This window comes from Bos grunniens, chromosome 5 (genome assembly GCF_055505025.1).
Source record: "Bos grunniens cultivar Pamir isolate PY7600 chromosome 5, Bosgru_T2T1.0, whole genome shotgun sequence".
Classification (NCBI taxonomy): Eukaryota; Metazoa; Chordata; class Mammalia; order Artiodactyla; family Bovidae; genus Bos; species Bos grunniens.
In genome coordinates, this window is record NC_141169.1 from 74,525,977 (window position 1) to 74,543,691 (window position 17,715).

Genomic DNA, 17,715 nt, shown 5'->3' on the forward strand with positions numbered 1-17,715 from the left:
GCGACTGAACTGAACTGATAAGTCATTCTATATCTCTAAACTCCCTGCTCCACAGAAACTATGACACTAGCTTCTGCTTGGACTCCTCTGGTGACAGGGAGCTCACTACCTTACAAAGTAGTCAAACATAACTGAACTGCGCTGGAAAAATTAATTCGTCTGCATATTGAACCAAGAGCTGCACACTGTAACTTCTACCCATTGGTCTGAATTCTCCAGAGCAAAATGGGGAAAAAACAAAACCCTTTCCCTCCTTTGTGTAGCAACTTTTCATTTCTCTGAAAACTGTTTCTAACTTTGAAATGCAAACGATTTATGGGGAGAAATGCAGATGATGTGCCGTGCAAATTATTTTTCAGTGCATTGTTATAAAGATACATTCTGCCTACCTCACCCCAAATACGCCAATCTTCTAAATGCAGATGCTAAATTCCAGACAAGCAGCACTGGTATTAATCTGCACGATTTTGCAAAGACAGAAGTTATTGTATAAAAATATCTTGAAGGAAACAGCAGGGTTTTTCGGAAAGAGCACTTCAGTAAAACTCAAAAGTCTTAGAAGTGGCTGGTAGCCTGTCTTGCACTCCAACTACCTGTGTATCCTTGGGCAAGTCACTTAACCCCTCCCTCTGAACCCCATTTCTGATCTGTAAAATGTGACGGAACCTACCTCACAGAGATGCAGTGAGGATCAAATGCTGTCCTGTTCGTAAAGCTTCTAGCCCAAGCCTGACACAGAACTAATTCTTATTACAGACTAGCTCCGGGGCTCAGCAAGCCCAGCATCTCATTCGATGCGCTCGGCGCTCTTGCACCAGCGGGATTCCCCTTCCAAAGCAGAGTCTGCGCTCTGGGCTCGACTGAGGCTCCCTGGTCGCTCGCGCTTTTCTCTCCTTCTCCAAGATGGCGGCGGTCGGCGGCGCTGAGGCGGGATCCGGGCGAGCCTAGTGAAGGTAGCGGCGAGCGGAGCCCCCACGAGGCCGAGCTAGGCCCCCACCCCCAGGCGGCAGCGGCCCCGCCCCGCCGCCACCCGCCGCCTCGGGCCGCGACACCGCCCCGAGAGCGCCCCGGGCCCCTCGCGGCCTAGCCCAGGGGCCGAGCCGGGGACTGGAGTAGCGGCCGCAGTCCGCCCCCGGGAAGGGGCTGGAGCGGGCCGAAGGAGGAAGGCGGGCGGGAGCTGTTCAAATGGGGAAGGCGGGAAAGTGCGGGCCGGGAGGGGGCGTGCGGCCGCCCCGGGGGCCCGCGGGCCGAGGCCGCCCCTCCCCCTGCCCGGCCGTCTCCGCCCTCGGGGGCGCCTAGAGCCGCCGGGACGCGGGAACCCGGGTCGTGGCCGCCTTGCGGCTCAGGACCCGGGACACGGTCCCTGGGCTGTCAAGGGGCAAGGGAGCCGGGGTGACGGGAGGGCTGGGGCGCGGCTGGCAGGAATGGATGCGACGAGCTTTCTTTTTTTTTCCCCTCTTCGCCCAGCTTTGTTGAACTAGCTGTTGCTGCAAAACTGCCAAGAGAATCCCGTTGGTTTGCCGTGGGGACCACAAAAATGGTGGTCTTGGGGGCTCTTTGTAGCAATAACCTGTGTGGTATGTAATCATTGCGTGCGACCCAGTTTGAACGTGCCTTCCTTAGTGGGATCTGCTCCATCCAGACCCATTTTAAACCCAAAGCTGTTTACTTGTAGGTTTCACTTAATTTTTCTATCGGGCAGAAGAGAACCATCTTATCTCTCTGCTACCTGATGGCTAAGTTGGTGGCTGATTATATTACCCCATAGCAGAATTAAAAAAAAACAACCACTGAATCTAGAGTAGAGCCTGTTGATTGGATAAGGCTTGTCAAAATTTGTACCGCTGGGTTTTTTTGGAAATGTGTGTTGTCAGCAGATCTGTGTGGTGGTCGTGGTTCCGCTCAATTGCACCCCAATGAGAGGATTCAATCCCCACCCCTGGCTGTCGGGATCTCTGCAGTTTCCAGAGCTGGCAGGGGCTGTGAGTGCTGCATAGGTAGGTTCGTGGAGAAGGGAGTGGCAAGAATTACCAGGCTCTGGGTTCTGAGATTGGAGGAAATCTGGGCGAAAATGAGAAGGCATCCCCTGCTCCTATCCTCAAAGTAACAACAGCAGCAATTCAGAAACTGGCAACAGCTGTATGTGCATCTTCCTTTTCCTGCACCGACTGGCAGCTTGAGTTCCTGAAAGAAGGGCTGGAAGAAGAGAACGTGGAATCTTGAAAATCTTGACAAAGGCTTGCCTCCTGAACTGGACCCGCGCCTCAGGATTTCGCTTACTGCCCGGGTTTCCGAGGCTTACTTTGTCTTTTTCAAAACACACTTACATTTTGGGATGAAGAAGCTTGCTAGTGAATGCTGGGGCTGAGATGACCTCAAAACACCATCTTCTGAAACTTTATTTTCCAAAGTACTTTTAATTTGGGCTTTCAAAATAACAAAGTACTATGTCTGATGATTTCCCCTTTTTTCCTGATTGCTTTGATAACTCCGAGGGCAAAGCCTGAACATCGCCATATACTCGCCTACAAGTGGAAGAGTAGCGCTGTCTCCTTTTTTCATCTCTTGAAGAGAAGTCCCCAAGTTTGATAATTCTCACCTTCCAAAAGTACACGTTTCGTGATGACATATTTCTTACTTCCACAAACAACATAAATAATGAACTTTTACTTCTGTTGTCATTTCTTAACCCACTGAAAGGAACATAATTGTAAAATTATCCTACCTTTTGAAGTTGACAGTTTTGAATTCTACACACACCAAAATTTATGGAGTTCCGGAGAATGAGCTTTAAACATCGAAATGAGTTTTTACATTTGCCAACATTTAATGTAATTATGGCCTCTGTTTTCTAATGTGAATATCCAGCCTAATATTTTTCAATTTCATTAATCCTCACAATCTGCTGCCTAAGCCTGGACTCTGAATTTATCATGGATAATGTTCAAGACCTGGAAAGAACATCAGGAGAGTTATCTTGTATAAATGTTGCCCTAACTTTGCCTTTCCTCCACACTGTTGCTTGAGACTTCTTTATCTGGTTTCATCTTCCTTCTATGAGTCAGCATCCAAAACTAACCCCTGGGCTGCAATAATATCCTCACTTGAAAGAACCTACAAGTTCAGGGTCCATCAGTCTGCCCAAGCTGTGAGTGAGTGAGACCATTGTATCTAATTTTAGTTTTCTAAGCTCTTGACCGTCCCAGTTCTTTACTGAGTTGGACTTGCCTTCAGGCCCCGTTCATTTTTTACTATAGGTTGTTTAATCTTGTAATTTATAAATGCTCCTCCTGTGTCTTTAGAATAATAGTAGCAGACCTGATTGTAATACAAAATGCCAACACCAGCACACGTTTTCTGTGCTGTTCTGTGCCTCTGAGGATCAGCTCCTAATTTTCTGTTCCCTTGTACAGTTTTTTCATCCACTGGTTGTTTTTCAAAGCAGTTAAGAGACCATGAGTGCCTTTTCATAGTCCAGTAAGTGACATCATTGTTTTCTTTCTGGAGCTGTCTTCAGAACTACTTACTCCTATTCTGTTAGTTGTTCAGCTCTGTTTTATGTTAGTTTTGATATTTCCAAAGGGAAGGCCTGGTTATAAGTCTCAGGACCTGCCTTCACTTCATACAGTAGAGCATTTTGTTCTTGACCACAGATTGGTGGCCGCATTGGCGTTGAATATTTCAGATTTTTTTGCCCATTATTTCTCAAAGGTTCTTAGCCAGAATCCATTTGGCATGGAAAACATTTAACTTGAGGTCACAAGTTGTGCTATTTCTTGGCATTATCAGCCTATGAAAATGAATGGGGTCCATATACTCTTCTAATAAACTTACTATGCTTTAGTGCCAGTGAGCAGATATTCTGTTTTTAAATGAATGGATGTAATTCCCTATGATGATGCTTCTCCTCTGACCCCTCCTGGAGTTGCACCATGTGGGTGGACAGGGGGCAACAGTAATTTCTATTTGAGAAAGTTTAACGCTTAGTATTGGAACATGGAAAACTGGCTATATTATGAATTTCTACATGATACCCAACCTCATATCCCCATAATTTCCTGTGAAAAGCCCTTTGAGTAAGCAGTTCTCCAGTTATTTGTAAAAAGAACCAAGTTCATTTCATTTTTCCACTTCACTCAAGCCCCTCTTACCTTGACCAAGTCCATTCTTCTTTCCATTCCTTAGGGAAGTGGAGAAATGCTTTTTTACATTTCTGAATGTTACTTGTAAATCGTTCCTGGTAATACTTCTTTTTCTATTTTCAACATAAACTTATCTGTGCATTGCATCTTATCTGACTTGTGCAAGTAGGTCTTTTTTCTTTTGGTTTATTTTAAATGTAACTCTTAGGAAAGTTGCCCTTGTTCATTCATCTTTTCTTTCCTAAAAGTTGCATACTTCACAATTACCTGTACCTTCCTCAAAGGGATTGTCAATATCTCGTTGAAGTGTCCTTCAGCATTTCTAAACCCCACTGTCGTTATGAAGGTAAAATATAAGTAAATAATCAGATCAACTTTTAAGCATTTCACTAACAGAATGAAGACATTTTCAATATATTTAGTATATAAAATTTAAACTTCCTGCAAAAACTTTTCCTGCAGGAATTGTGACATTGCCTGTCCTAAAAATATTTGAAGAACCTTACCTTCCAGTGCAGTTTATGGCTTGTCATCTTCACAGTCAAAATGGACATATAAAGTTGAATGCCAAAAAAGTAATGTTAACGAATTTAAAGCAGTATTTAGAACACTTAAATTTTAACAGTTCTTCAAATTAGTGAATATCTTAATAATGATAAAAATTCCATCACCAGTGGACAGGTGGCAATTCCTCCTTATTTTCACCTGTGAAAGTGAAAGTTGTTCAGTCGTGTCCGACTCTTTGCGATCCCATGGACTATACACTCCGTGGAATTTTCCAAGCCAGAATACTGGAGTGGGTAGCCTTTCCCTTCTCCTAGGGATCTTCCTAACCCAGGTCTCCTGAGTTACAGGCAGATTCTTTACCAGCTGAGCCACAAGGGAAGCCCATTTTCACCTGTAGCCTTTAAGAAAGGCTTGATGGCATTAAAGCTGTTTTATGGGCAACTAATATAAGAAGTGTGCCTACTTTTACACTTCTGTGATTTTGAGCAAATTCAAAGAGCCCAACAAAATACACACCAAAAAATTATGCTCTCAAGATCTTTACTATCCCTGTCATCATTTCTGCTTAAACTGCAATACAACAGATTTTAGCCTGTCACCAGTTCAACCAGTAGGATGTTGTGGTCTCAAATGCCTGGCATGATCTGTCTTCCTCTGCATCCTGCTTTGTCTGTGCATTTTGTGACCGTAATTGAACCTAACCCTGACTTCATGTCGGCTTTCACCCTGTCTCAGTGTTACTAGGCCTGTTGGCATTTCACAAGTTCTCATGAATTTTTGAAGTTTTTTTTTTTTAATGGGAGGTATTTTATATACTTCCCCAACTGACAGCTTTAATTCATGAATCAAATCGAATTAAGCCTAATGCACTTGCTACAGCTGCATCCCTAGTATATTTACAAACAGAAAGAGAAGGTGGTGACAAGACCCTCCTTTATTCCTTGCTGCCCTTCCAGTCCGCCCTTGGATCACTTCGCATTTCCACCTGGACGGTTGCTTCTCCACAGTGATTTCGCATTACAGGCGGGTTTTCCTTCTTTGTTTCTCAGACCTGGTCCTGTAGACGGGAAGGAGCCTGGACACAGGGACCCCATTCTCAAAGGCCCTGCAGGACCGCCATGGCTTATGATGACTCCGTGAAGAAAGAAGGTATGACCCCTTAACCTGAGAAGCATTCCAAAGAGGGTGTCCTCTTCAATCCTTGCAGCCCATGGACATAGAGACCAGGACTGGCCATCACAGCCTGGACTCCCAAGTGATGACCCAGAGCACTAGTAAAACTTCACATCATCCCCAGACTGGGCCCATGGAAACGCAAACTGGGACAGGGTTCTAACCCGAGAGTCTGAGCCATAAGTCTCTAGTCTATGGGGTGATCCCCAGCAGCACTCGTGGTCCTTGCCAGCTCCAGTGTGCAGGAGCCTGGGGATAGGAACCACACAGTGGACGCCCACAGAGCAGCACAGCACATGAATCCTTATTCTTTTCAGCCTTACCTCTGCAAGTCCGTGTCCACCTGCCAAACCACAACCAAGAAACCATGTTTCAGGACGCACCTTGGGCCTTTGCATAGCATGGAAGCATTGTTTCTTCAGGTCTGATTCTTATTTGCAGCCAACTCGTCAGGACATAATGCTCACCCCCTCGGATCTAGCCCTGTGTTCCAGTGGACTTACCAAATGACATGATTCTAATTCGGAAATGGAGGGACTGTTGCATTTCATGGGTGGTGATGCAGTCGTGACTTACTTGACTTTCTCATTTCCTTTCCCAAATGAACCTGTGCTTCTCAGATTGCTTTGATGGTGATCACAGCTTTGAGGACATAGGGCTAGCTGCTGGCCGAAGCCAACGAGAAAAGAAACGTTCTTACAAAGATTTTTTGAGGGAAGAGGAAGAAATCGCTGCTCAGGTCAGGAATTCTTCCAAGAAGAAATTAAAGGTAAATTCTAAACATTTGAATTAGGAATGTTTAAACTAGTTCATAGTGTGTTTCCTAGTATTCGAAGAAAGATGCTTCTTTGAAAAACGTTTAAAAAGAAAGATAAGCATCATTCACATCTTTTTTTTTTTTACTATTTCCTGTGTGGTACTTTATTTCCAAAGTCAGAAATCGTCAGAAAACAACATTGGTTCCAAAGTGCCTGTGCCTCATCGTCTTATTCGTTGCTCAGTTCTCCTTCCTCTTGAATTCTAGGACAGTGAGCTTTACTTCTTGGGGACGGACACGCACAGGAAAAAGAGGAAGCACTCCTCCGATGACTACTACTATGGAGGTGAGGCTGGGGAGCGGCAGCAGGCGGGACAGACGCTTCACTGGTTCTTGGAGTCGGGGTAGGGGAGAGAGATCCAGATGTTGCTGACTCAGTGGCCTATTTAACAGGACAGTGGTTCTTGTTCTGAGTGCCGATAAACCAGTGTGAAGGAGGAGAGAGGTGGAGGGCTGGTATTTTGGAGGATTCAGCATAGAAGAACAGTCTTCATTTGTGATACACCAGGTACCAGGTTCCTTCTCCCCCCAATCATCCACTTATCTTGCGCCCATTGTTATTAGCATCCCTCTTGCCATTTGTAGTCCTGGGCCCTCCAGCCTGCGCCTGTGGGTTCCTTCTCACTCCAGCGCGTATCCACTCACAAGACCAGCTTTTCTGAGCTATATTATGCACTTAGCTGACGAGACCGACTCTTTGCTAGAATGGATTTGTCCTGAACCCAGAAACAAATGAGGCTTTGTCTTCAGCGTAATCTAAAGTTGTAACTACGCGTAACCCCGCAGCCACAGTCCATCCTTCTGAGCATGCTGTCTTTGGTGGCTTGTGAAGACTCAGTGAAGAAAAACATCTTGAGTGGCAAGAACTGTCTTCAGGGTCAGAGGCAGGATCTACCAAGCCAAGAAGCACGTGGGCATCATCTCTGAATGTTTACAATCAGTTGAAGGGCCTCCCCTCCAGTCATTCCTGTTAGCCTCTTCCTCATCTTAGTTGGGGGTTTTTGGTGAGAGAGGAAACTTGCTAGAAGTTACTCTGCTATAGGGACAATTACTTCTCTTGATTACTTCTAGATATTTCGTCTTTGGAGCCGTCACAGAAGAAAAAGAAAAAGTCCAGCCCACAGTCTGCTGATACAGCTATGGACCTATTGAAAGCAATCACTTCCCCTCTGGCCACAGGGGCCAAACCCTCCAAAAAGATAGGAGAAAAGTCGTCCAGTTCCTCAAGCCATTCGGAGAGTAAGAAGGAACACCACAGGAAGAAAGTCAGCGGAAGCAGTGGGGAGCTGTCCCTGGAGGATGGCAGTTCCCACAAATCCAAAAAAATGAAACCGCTCTACGTGAACACAGAGACACTGACCCTCCGTGAGCCTGACGGCTTAAAGATGAAACTTATCCTCTCGCCCAAGGAGAAGGGGAGCAGCTCCGTTGACGAGGAGTCTTTTCAGTACCCCTCTCAACAAGGGACTGTGAAAAAATCTTCTAAGAAGTCAGCTCGGGATGAGCAGGGTGCTTTACTCCTAGGACACGAGTTACAGAGCTTTCTAAAAACAGCCCGGAAGAAGCACAAGTCATCCTCAGACCCACGTTCATCTCCTGGCCCCGAAGGCTGTGGCTCTGAGGCCTCCCAGTTCCCAGAATCCCACAGTGCTAACCTTGACCTTTCAGGGCTGGAACCTATCCTGGTAGAATCAGACTCCTCCTCTGGCGGGGAGCTAGAGGCTGGGGAGTTAGTGATCGATGATTCTTACCGGGAAATCAAAAAGAAAAAGAAGTCAAAGAAGAGCAAAAAGAAGAAGGACAAGGAGAAGCATAAAGAGAAGCGACACTCCAAGTCCAAGAGGAGTTCGGGGCTTCCCCCTGCTGCGGTGGCAGGAGAGGTCCCCGTGCCGCCTGTCCCCGCTCCCAGCCTCCCGTACGCCGGAGCCCCCACCCCGCCCCCGCCGCTTCCCAGCCTCCACACAGACGGGCACAGCGAGAAAAAAAAGAAAAGAGAGGAGAAGGACAGAGAGAGAGACCGAGGAGAAAAGGTAAGGCATGTTTTTAAGTATGACGGAGGACAAGAGGTGAAGCAGGTTTTTTCCTTGACCATAGTAAGTGGACTTGGAATTAAGCAGGTGAACCATTGGGAATGTAGCAAGATAAATCCACTGGAACGATGCAAAGTATAAAATAGTGCTGGGCTTCCCTGGTGGCTCACGAAAGAACATTGCAGAATCTCTAGTCCACTTTTTTTTTTTTAACAGAAGCAACAGTTCTACTGAAATATAAATCTGATGGCTCAGATGGTAAAGAATCTGCATGCAATGCAGGACACCCGGGTTCAATCCCTGGGAACACCCCCTGGAGAAGAGAATGGCTACCCACTCCAGTATTCTTGCCTGGAAATCCCACGGACAGAGAAGCCTGGCTGGCTACAGTCCATGGTTTGCAAAGAGTCGGATACGACTGAGCAACTAACACGTTCACTCATAAAATAGTACCAATGGTACAGAAATAGGAGCCATCTTAATTATTCATGGGTTTTCATGAGAAAGTTGTTCTCCCACTGTGCCAAGCATGGGTTTAGAAATACCAAGGTTTTTTTTCTGACTGGCCCTTGGAATTCATAGAAGGAGCCAAACCCAATTTCTTTTACTCGGCAGTGCAGTCTGCCTAAGGCAGTTGAGAGAGATGAAAAGGTATTCATTCTGTGAGTTCATCTTGAAAAACAGATTTTTTAAATTAGAATGACAAAATAAGGTAATGGCTTCCCACTAACTGATATTGGCTATGATGCGGTGTTCTTTTTAGTGTCAGAGATGTGTTCTGTCACCGTGTGAGTGCTTTCTGTGTGCCAAGACCAGTGCTGCCATATGAGTTAAGAGGTGGGAAGAGGAGCAAGGGGCCTATAGCTCTTGATCTCAGGAAGCTCACCATTTACTGAGAAGAAAGGAATAGAAATCAGATGCCTTGGTTTGATTTCTGTCTCACAACTCAAGAAATTTTCTAACAGTTACAGGTTTCCTTTAAAAGATAAACTTTTTCCCCCCAGTTATCAAAGTAGCATGTTATTTGTCTAGAAACTTAGAAATTCAGAATAGTAGAAAAAAATCTATCATAGTTTTTACCACCCAAGGACAACCATTTTCTTCCTTTCCCCTGCAAAGTTAAATGTCAGGTAAAATCAGAAAAAAAAAGCAACTAAGAGAAAATCAACTATATTAAGAACATAGGATTGGTGATTTCATTTCGGCCTATAATTGAGGCACAAGTTATTTTCCCCACTAGTAAGATTGCTGTTTAAGAAAATATACAGATCAGAAAGAAAAAAACTGTACCTTCTGATCTAAGGATCATCAAGAACTGGACAAATTCCAGGGCAGGTTTTATTCATTGTTTATTCCAAAATTATTTCACAAAGTGATACATTTCCTGTGTAAGATACTGTTTATTCCAAGAATTTCCACTCTAGTGATACATGCTAATGCCATTAATTAATCTCCTAGTTAAATGTGAGGAAGGCAAGGTGATCACAGAAAGCTTGAAGGAGAAAAAGGTTAATCAGCGGAAGGGCATGGAGGCAGAGAGATGTTTAGGAAGCAGGAGAGCAAAAGAGCTGAACTCCGGTCCTGTGTTTCCAACTCTCTGATAATATTTCTACCTGAACGCCTTGGCTACCTCAGACCGTGTGTCACTCACGAAGCTCATCGCCAGACCCCTAAGCCTGCCTCTCCCCCTCCATCGCTTCCTATAATCCTCATGTCCTACCAGTCAACCGAGACTCAAACCTATATGCTTATTATTTTTCTCAGTACTTTATTATGAAATTTTTTAAGCTAAAAGCATTAAAGAATTATACAGTGAACACCATATGCCACCCATTGAGATTCTGTAGTTAGTATTTGGCCATTTGCTTTGTCATCCATCCATTTATCTTATCTTTGTTAATATATCTTAAAGTAAGTTGTATGTATCATACACTTCACCCCTAGACACTTCAGTTTGCATATCATTAACTTAAGCTCAATATTTGTCTTCTGGGCTTTTATTAGGTAAAATTCACATATGGTAAAAATGCACAAATGTTAAGTATACCGTGTGATGAGTGTTGATATGTTCACACACCTATGTGACCAAACCTCTATCATGATACAGGTACTACCCTCATCACAGATACTCAGAGGTATTTCTCGTACCCATTCTCAGTCAGTCCCACTTTTTCTGATGTTTTTTTCCAACCTTATAGTTCACTTTTACATTTCCCTCCTCTTAAGGACTGAGGCTGATATTCTTCCTTTTTAATAACTTCCACACTTTTATGCCCTCTATCACCACTGCCTCATCTCTCTCAGTACTTAATGTAATAAATAGCCCTCTTTCCATCTCTTCACCCATGCAGTTAATTAGTCTTACACTGATGCCAGAATGAACTTAAGTATCACTTGATGATGACAGTTGTCCGCTCAACATCCTCAGTGAATTTTTACTGTCTTCATGTTAAACCATAAACTCCAGGGGGACCGAGATCATGTCTGCCTTGCTGTCCATTCTGTCCCTAATACGTAATCTGCAGTCTGGCCCATTGTCAAAAATCAATGAATGCTTGTTGAATGAATAAATATCAAAGTCCAAACCCTTGCCCAAGCATTCATAATGGTGATCTAGCCTGAAGCCTCCCTTTCCAGCTTTACCTGCTAGCAGTCTGATTTGCATGCAACTGTGCAGAAACCAGACTTGCTCCTCACAGTCTGACCTCCACTCCTTGGATTGTATTTTGCAGTGACCTTCTTCCCCTTATTTTTTCTCCTTCACATAGTGAAGCTCTGCTTCCCTTTCAAGACCCAATCAAACGCCACCTCCTCTAAGATATCCTGACCCTCCAGTTATAAGTAACTAATGAATTCCCAGAACACCCTTGCTATGGGCAGTTACTGCACTTATTTTCTTCTTTATATTGGATTTGTCTTTGTGTGTATTCCATTTCCCCTGTTGAAGATGGTAAGCTCCTTGAGGATGTTTTAGCTCCTTAGGGACTCTTTTAGCCACCTACTGTGATAGCTTTCAACTCCTCAATGTCCTTGGTAGGCATTTTGTGACACATGTCAAATGAATGAATATGTGGGTGAAAACAGCATCCAAAATGTAGGTTGTAAACAAATGGTAAAGAATCTCCAATGCAAAGTGAGAGATTTGGCCATGGCACTTTGGGTTCTGAGCAGGGTTTAAATATGCGGTAAATGATAATTTAAGAATAAAATGATGAAGCTATACCTGGTGGCTTAGACCGAGGAGAGACTTGAGGCAAATCACCCAGGAAGTTACTATAGTCAGAGGTCAGTAATGAAAGCCTGTTAGAAATAGAATTGAAGAGACAGATTCAGGAGAGACTCTGAAGGAAAAAGTGACAAGATCTGGCAGCTGGGCTTGGCTCTGGGGAGCCAGAAACATGAGTGAGTACATAGGTGTCCCTTTAGGTTTTGAACCTGGGTGCCTAGGAAGATAAAATTATAATCTCCTCAAGGGTGAGGACTTTTTTATAACTCCCCCAAGTGGTGAGCGGTTGCTAGTGAAAAATGAATTTGAGTTTATAGCAAAAAGTCTTACTATGAATCAGTATTTGATTGTGACTGTCCACAGCTGAAACCTGATTACTCTGAATGTAATTCTTTATTTCTCCAACAGATTATTTATGGGACATACACTGAGTTTTCACTGTGTGTGAAAATTTCCATGGAGCTTGAAAAAAATACAAAATCCTTCCCTGGGCTTTGTTTCAGTATAAAAAAAGAACTATCTGAGGGACTTTCCTGGCGGTCCAGTGGTTAGGACTGAGCACCTCCACTGCAGGGTCCATAGGTTTGATCCCCGGTTGAAGAACTAAGATCCTGCATGCTACTCGGTGTAGCCAAAAAAAATAGAACTATCTGAAAATTCACCTCAAGATAGAAAGGAAGGCTTCAGGAACAGCTTTCCCTTGGCCTGCAGGAAACACACACGAGGAGCTCACTGTGGAAGTGTGGTAGGCTTCCGTGTGCCCTTTCTACCCTAGGTTCTGTGACCAGGACAGCAGTAAACATGGAGAAGCAAGAAAATGTCTGATTTGGAAGAAGAAGAAAAGTTAGGTGTAGATTCCAAGACAGGAATCTAGAGATTCAGCAGAGCTAAGTGTGTGGTGAAGCTAAGTGGTGAAGAGCAAGGCCATGGAGCCAGCCCCGTGGGCTCCATTCCTGGCTCTGCCACTCAGAAGCTGTGCAGTGCTGGACATGTTGCATAACTCCTCCATCTATAAGTTGGGAGTGAGGATGGACCAACCTGGTAGGGTTGTTAAGGTTCAGTAAGGTGATACATGGAGAGGTGTTTAGGGCCTCTGTATGCCAAGGCCCTCTGGGGCACCAATAGCAAACTCACAGGGGTACCATGGGATTTTTTTCAACATTAAAATTTCAGGAGAAACAGCCATATATGCCATCTGTCAAGTACCTTCTGAACTACTGGAGTGAAGTAATTCTCAGTTTCAACATCTTTTTATACTCCGTTTCTTTCCGTAATGCCATATCTTTTCAAAGCTAGGTTTTCAGCGATTGCTGTTATAAAAAGCATATACTCTCTGGTGGTCCAGTGTTGAAGACACCAATTTCTACCATAGGAGGCACAAGTTCAATCCCGGGTTGGGAAACTACGATCCCACATGCCATACAGCTAAAAAAATAAATATGTTTTTTAAACAAGGAAATTAAAAATAAAAACAAAACAGCTATACCACCTGAAGACCTGCACAGGCACCGTGACCCAACAAAGTTTGGAAGCCCTCGACTTTGCACGGTGTTCGGCAAGCTAGCCAAAGAGCACGCGATACTTACCATTTGTCACTGACAAGTCACCAGTGACGAGGCATCATCTCAGGAGGTTTTCCAGGGAGCACTAGAAAAGTGAGGCCTTTGAGGTTGATGGACCACCTGAGACTTGGGTTAGAAGTTGGTGCTCGTGGGCAGTAAACGAAACGCGAGTGGATGAGAGGTCGTCGAGCCCAAAGCAGAATCATGCAACACGCACGAAGGCCCTGGAGGGGAAAGACCAGAGAGGCCTAGTAAAGACAGAAGTTCAGGTGTAATGGGAGCGGAAGCCAGGTTGGCAGAGTTCCCATGAGAATGGGAAGTGACATGGGGGGAGCTCTTCCTAAAGAACCATGACTGTCGATACAAATAAGGGAGACTTGACTGTCTCCCTCATGGACACGCTTTCAGTGTGGAGTTTTATCTTGGAGGAGGTTTTTAGCTTTTTTATTCGCTTCTTTGCTTCTTTGTTACTGCATCCTGCTTTCCAAGAGGAAGAGCGAAATCGTGAGGTGGTACCTTGCTGCATCATTTCCCCTTTAAGATCATGCTGTTGGAGTGGGGGTCTTCTGGTTTATATTGGACGAGCAGAATATGGTAGCATTTCCAAGACTCTTTTCCTTTTGTGTGTGTGTGGCTGTGCTGGGTCTTCATTGTTTTGTGCAGGCTTTTTCTGGTTGCAGCGAGTGGGGGCTCCCTAGTTGTGATGCTCGGGCTTCTCATCGTGGTGGCTACTCTTGTTTCCAAGCACAGGTTCTAGGCACTCAGGCTTCAGTAGTTGCAGCGTGTGGGTTCAGTAGTTGAGGTGCATGGGCTTAGTTGTGCTGAAACATGTGGAATCTTCCCAGACCAGGGATCAAACCCATGGCACCTGCGTGGGAAGGAGGATTCTTAACCACGGGACCACCAGGGAAGTCCAAAGATACCTTACTTTTGGTTTTACTAAATCAGTAAAACCTCATTCACTACCACTTGAAATAAAATCTGTGACATTGCCACTTCAGAGGCATGTCTTCACTTATCTCTTTCCAGAGTGATCTCATTTGCTCTAAGCAGATGAAGGCTGGCCTAGTGCCTGGCACGCTCAGACATTGCTATTGATCTACTAATAAACTAAATTCAGAGAGATAACTAGACTTGTCTTGTCGTGGTATTACATAAACGAGTCACAATAGCCAGAAGTGGTACCAGTAAGGAGGCACCATCTCTGACATCCTGCCATGTGCCAGGCTCTCTGAGGCCTTTTTGCACACAGAGGGGTCTTGAGTGATAGGTATGGTTAGCTCCCTTTCACAGAGGAGGAAGCTGAGAAGACAAGACATGGAGCCAGAATTTTAATAGAGGTTTCTTTAACCCTAATGTTGTACTCTTTCCACTATAGTGCATGCCTTTCCAATACTTAAGATGATTACCCAGTGCCACAGTAAGCCTTCAACAAAGCTAAATGTAGGTCCTAGGGGAACTGAGACTGATACAGTGCGCTGGTGTCTGAGATCAGCCCTATGGAGACAGACAGATGTTGTAATAAAGTGGCTGAAAGCTTGGACTCGAGTTCAGTCATCATTCAGTCATGTCCAAGTCTTTGCGGCTCCATGGACCGTGGCCTGCCAGGCTCCTCTGTCCATGGGATTTCCCAGGCAAGCATACTGGATTGGGTTGCCATTTCCTGCTCCAGGGAGGTCTTGTTCTAGTTGCTACTTACTAGACTTGTTCTCTGGAGATGGCTTCCTCGCTTCCCTGCTCACTTGTGAAAGGGGCTACTTAGAGTAAATCAGGTGAATGAGTAACATGCTTGGCACAGGGCATGTCTCAATCAAGAGCTTCTGTTACAGCAACTGTTTTCATCCCAAGTTCCTTGGAAGCATAAAATATTCTTGAAAACAAAACTTTTTTTTTTCAGCCACTCATTTCACAAATTAGAATAAGCAAGGGGGTGCTGCTTTTATGGTTTTGTTTCTGTTTTGTTTTCATATTAACACCCACCTTTTAGGAAGCCACCTCTGCAACTAACATCTATTTGGAAAGCAGTTAAGAACCAGAAAGAAAACAGGGTCCCTAAGGAGCAAAAGCAGATGTTACAGAACGAGTTTACAACAGATCCTTGGAACACTTCATGGGCGCTGGGGAAAGGGGAACATCAACTGGAGGTGCATCAAGGGGCCACTGGTCCTATTCTTTTCTGCACAGTCTTAATGAACAAGCACCCAGCCTGCTTCATGTAGAAGCAGATGAGGGAATACAAATGAATGTGCTTTTCACACACAATTCTGACACTTGGTTATGCATAAAATACATATTTATTCTGCACTTACATTGTGCCAGGCCCTGATCAGATACAGTGTCAGCTCTCAAAGAGCTCTCGATGTAGTAAGAGGGGTTGAAAAGTACCCAGTGGATTGAACCTCAGCAGAGATGCATGCCGAGTGCCAAGGAGAGCCTAGGGGTGACCAGGAAGCTTTCAGGGGCAGGCAGCACCAAAACCGAATCTTAAGGCCAGATAGGAATTGACAGGTGGAAAGGAGGAGTGGGCATTCCAGTCAAGGAGTGGAGAATGCGTGTGAAGGCACGAGAGGTGGTAGGGTGTTCAGAGAACCACAGGAAGTCCAGCCAGCCGAAAGGTAAAAACCGTGTGGAAGGCAGGAAGCAGGCGTTAGTAAATTACAGTGGTAATAAGAACTTTGCTATGGAGTTGCTCATACATTCTAAGAACTGCACTAAGTTTTTTAATCTATGGTGTACTGATGAATTTCCACAAGTGCCCAATGAGGTGTAGGTATTTTCATCTCCATTTCACAGAAACGAGCTCAAAAAAGTGAAATAACCTGCCCCTGGATGCATACCTGTTTAGTGGCAGTACAAGGGTTTGACCCCAAGTTTTTATGATGACAGGACACAGAAAGAATGTTTAAATTCTACTCAGTGATGTAATATGAGAGAGAGCAGAATTAGATTCCAATTGAGAAGGGTTAAAACAGAAGCTTTGGTGTGAAAACTTGACTGCTCCGGCACCCTTTCCTTTGGCCAGTACAGATTTAGAGATCTCAGTGAGGTTAGTTCAGAGGAACATCAGATGGTGGCCCTGCCAGTTCCTGGGTAAATGCCTCAAGTATCTGGTTCTCATCTTAAAATGCCAGGAATGATGAAACCTACCTTGTAGGATTGTTGGGAGCGGTAAAAGAGTTTCCACAGGTAAAGCCTTGGTAACTGTCTCCTGCATAGTATTAACATCAGTGAAGAGATTGGGTTCCGTCATCAGCAGAAGAAAGCCAAGTTTATTTAGAAAACTCATAAATTATGTTTTGCCAGATTCCTCTGTCCAGGGGGATTCTCCAGGCAAGAACACTCAAGTGGGTTGCCATGCCTTCTCCAGGGGGATCTTCCCAACCCAGGGATTGAACCCAGTCTCCCGCTTTGCAGGCGGATGCTTTACCGAATGAGCAACCAGGGAAGCTGTTTTGCCTTAACCCTCAGGTATTTTACCCTTTAAAAATAGGTTTTTAAACTAGAGTCCTAGATGGGTTCAAACAGCGATTTTTATCAGACTTTCACAAAGAGTTCTGTGCTCTAAAGGAGTTCAGCATGACTGCTTTATACAACACATTAAGAAATTGCTCTTGGAAGGTCTTGATATTGTGACACATGTCTTCAAACATTTAAAATGAGGTCTGGCTGTAAAATTACAACCTCCTGAGTCATGCTTAAGTGGATTTGTTGTAGTTATTTGCTGCTAGTAATAAAGTATCCAAGTTTTTGAAGTATTAACATTTTGTTAAAGGAGAGCCCCCAGTTATTCCAGATGTAACCACTATGAGTCACAAGACTTTGGGGGTAGGGAGAGGGATTAAATATTTGTATAATAAGTGAAAAAAAAATGGTTTACCAGTTTGTTATTTAGTTGCTAAGTTGTGTCTGACTCTTTGAGACCCCATGGACTGTAGCCTGCCAGGCTCCTTTGTCCATAGGATTTCCCAGGTAAGAACTCTGTAATTGATTGCCATTTCCTTCTCCATTACCAGTTTGGGAGTGGGGGAGAGGTGGTTATTTATTGTAAATAGCAAGTGCTAAACTTGAATATTGAATATTAAAATCCTACTATAAAAATAAAAAGTCTAGGGTATGGGCTTACCTGGGGATCCAATGGTTAAGACTGAGCTTCAGTGCAGGGGGCTCAGGTTCAATCCCTGATGGGGAACTAAGATTCTAACATACTGTGTGGGGCAGCAGAAAAAAATTCTAGGGTGAAATTACTGGCCTTGCACTT

At 44.4% G+C, this 17,715-nt stretch overlaps 1 protein-coding gene across 23 annotated transcripts in view; it reads left to right on the plus strand.

Moving 5' to 3' along the window:
* Positions 1–638: 638 nt before the first annotated feature.
* Positions 639–17,715, plus strand: part of HMGXB4 (HMG-box containing 4) — a 35,782-nt gene continuing 18,705 nt past the window's right edge. For 2 of the 23 annotated variants that reach the window (XR_015164070.1, XR_015164071.1), the window contains exons 1-6: positions 838–953; positions 1,468–1,577; positions 6,443–6,591; positions 6,847–6,925; positions 7,711–8,669; positions 16,761–16,925. Coding sequence is in view for 15 of the 23 variants with exons in the window: in XM_086401217.1 (XP_086257343.1) it covers positions 1,538–1,577; positions 6,443–6,591; positions 6,847–6,925; positions 7,711–8,669; positions 12,304–12,447 (1,371 nt within the window). In the remaining 8 variants the exon portion in view is untranslated. Of the gene's footprint in view, positions 954–1,467; positions 1,578–5,698; positions 5,799–6,442; positions 6,592–6,846; positions 6,926–7,032; positions 7,148–7,710; positions 8,670–12,303; positions 14,586–16,760; positions 16,926–17,715 lie in introns of those variants that run through there. The other 21 variants (XR_015164067.1, XM_086401208.1, XR_015164066.1 and 18 more) reach the window with 18 other exon arrangements.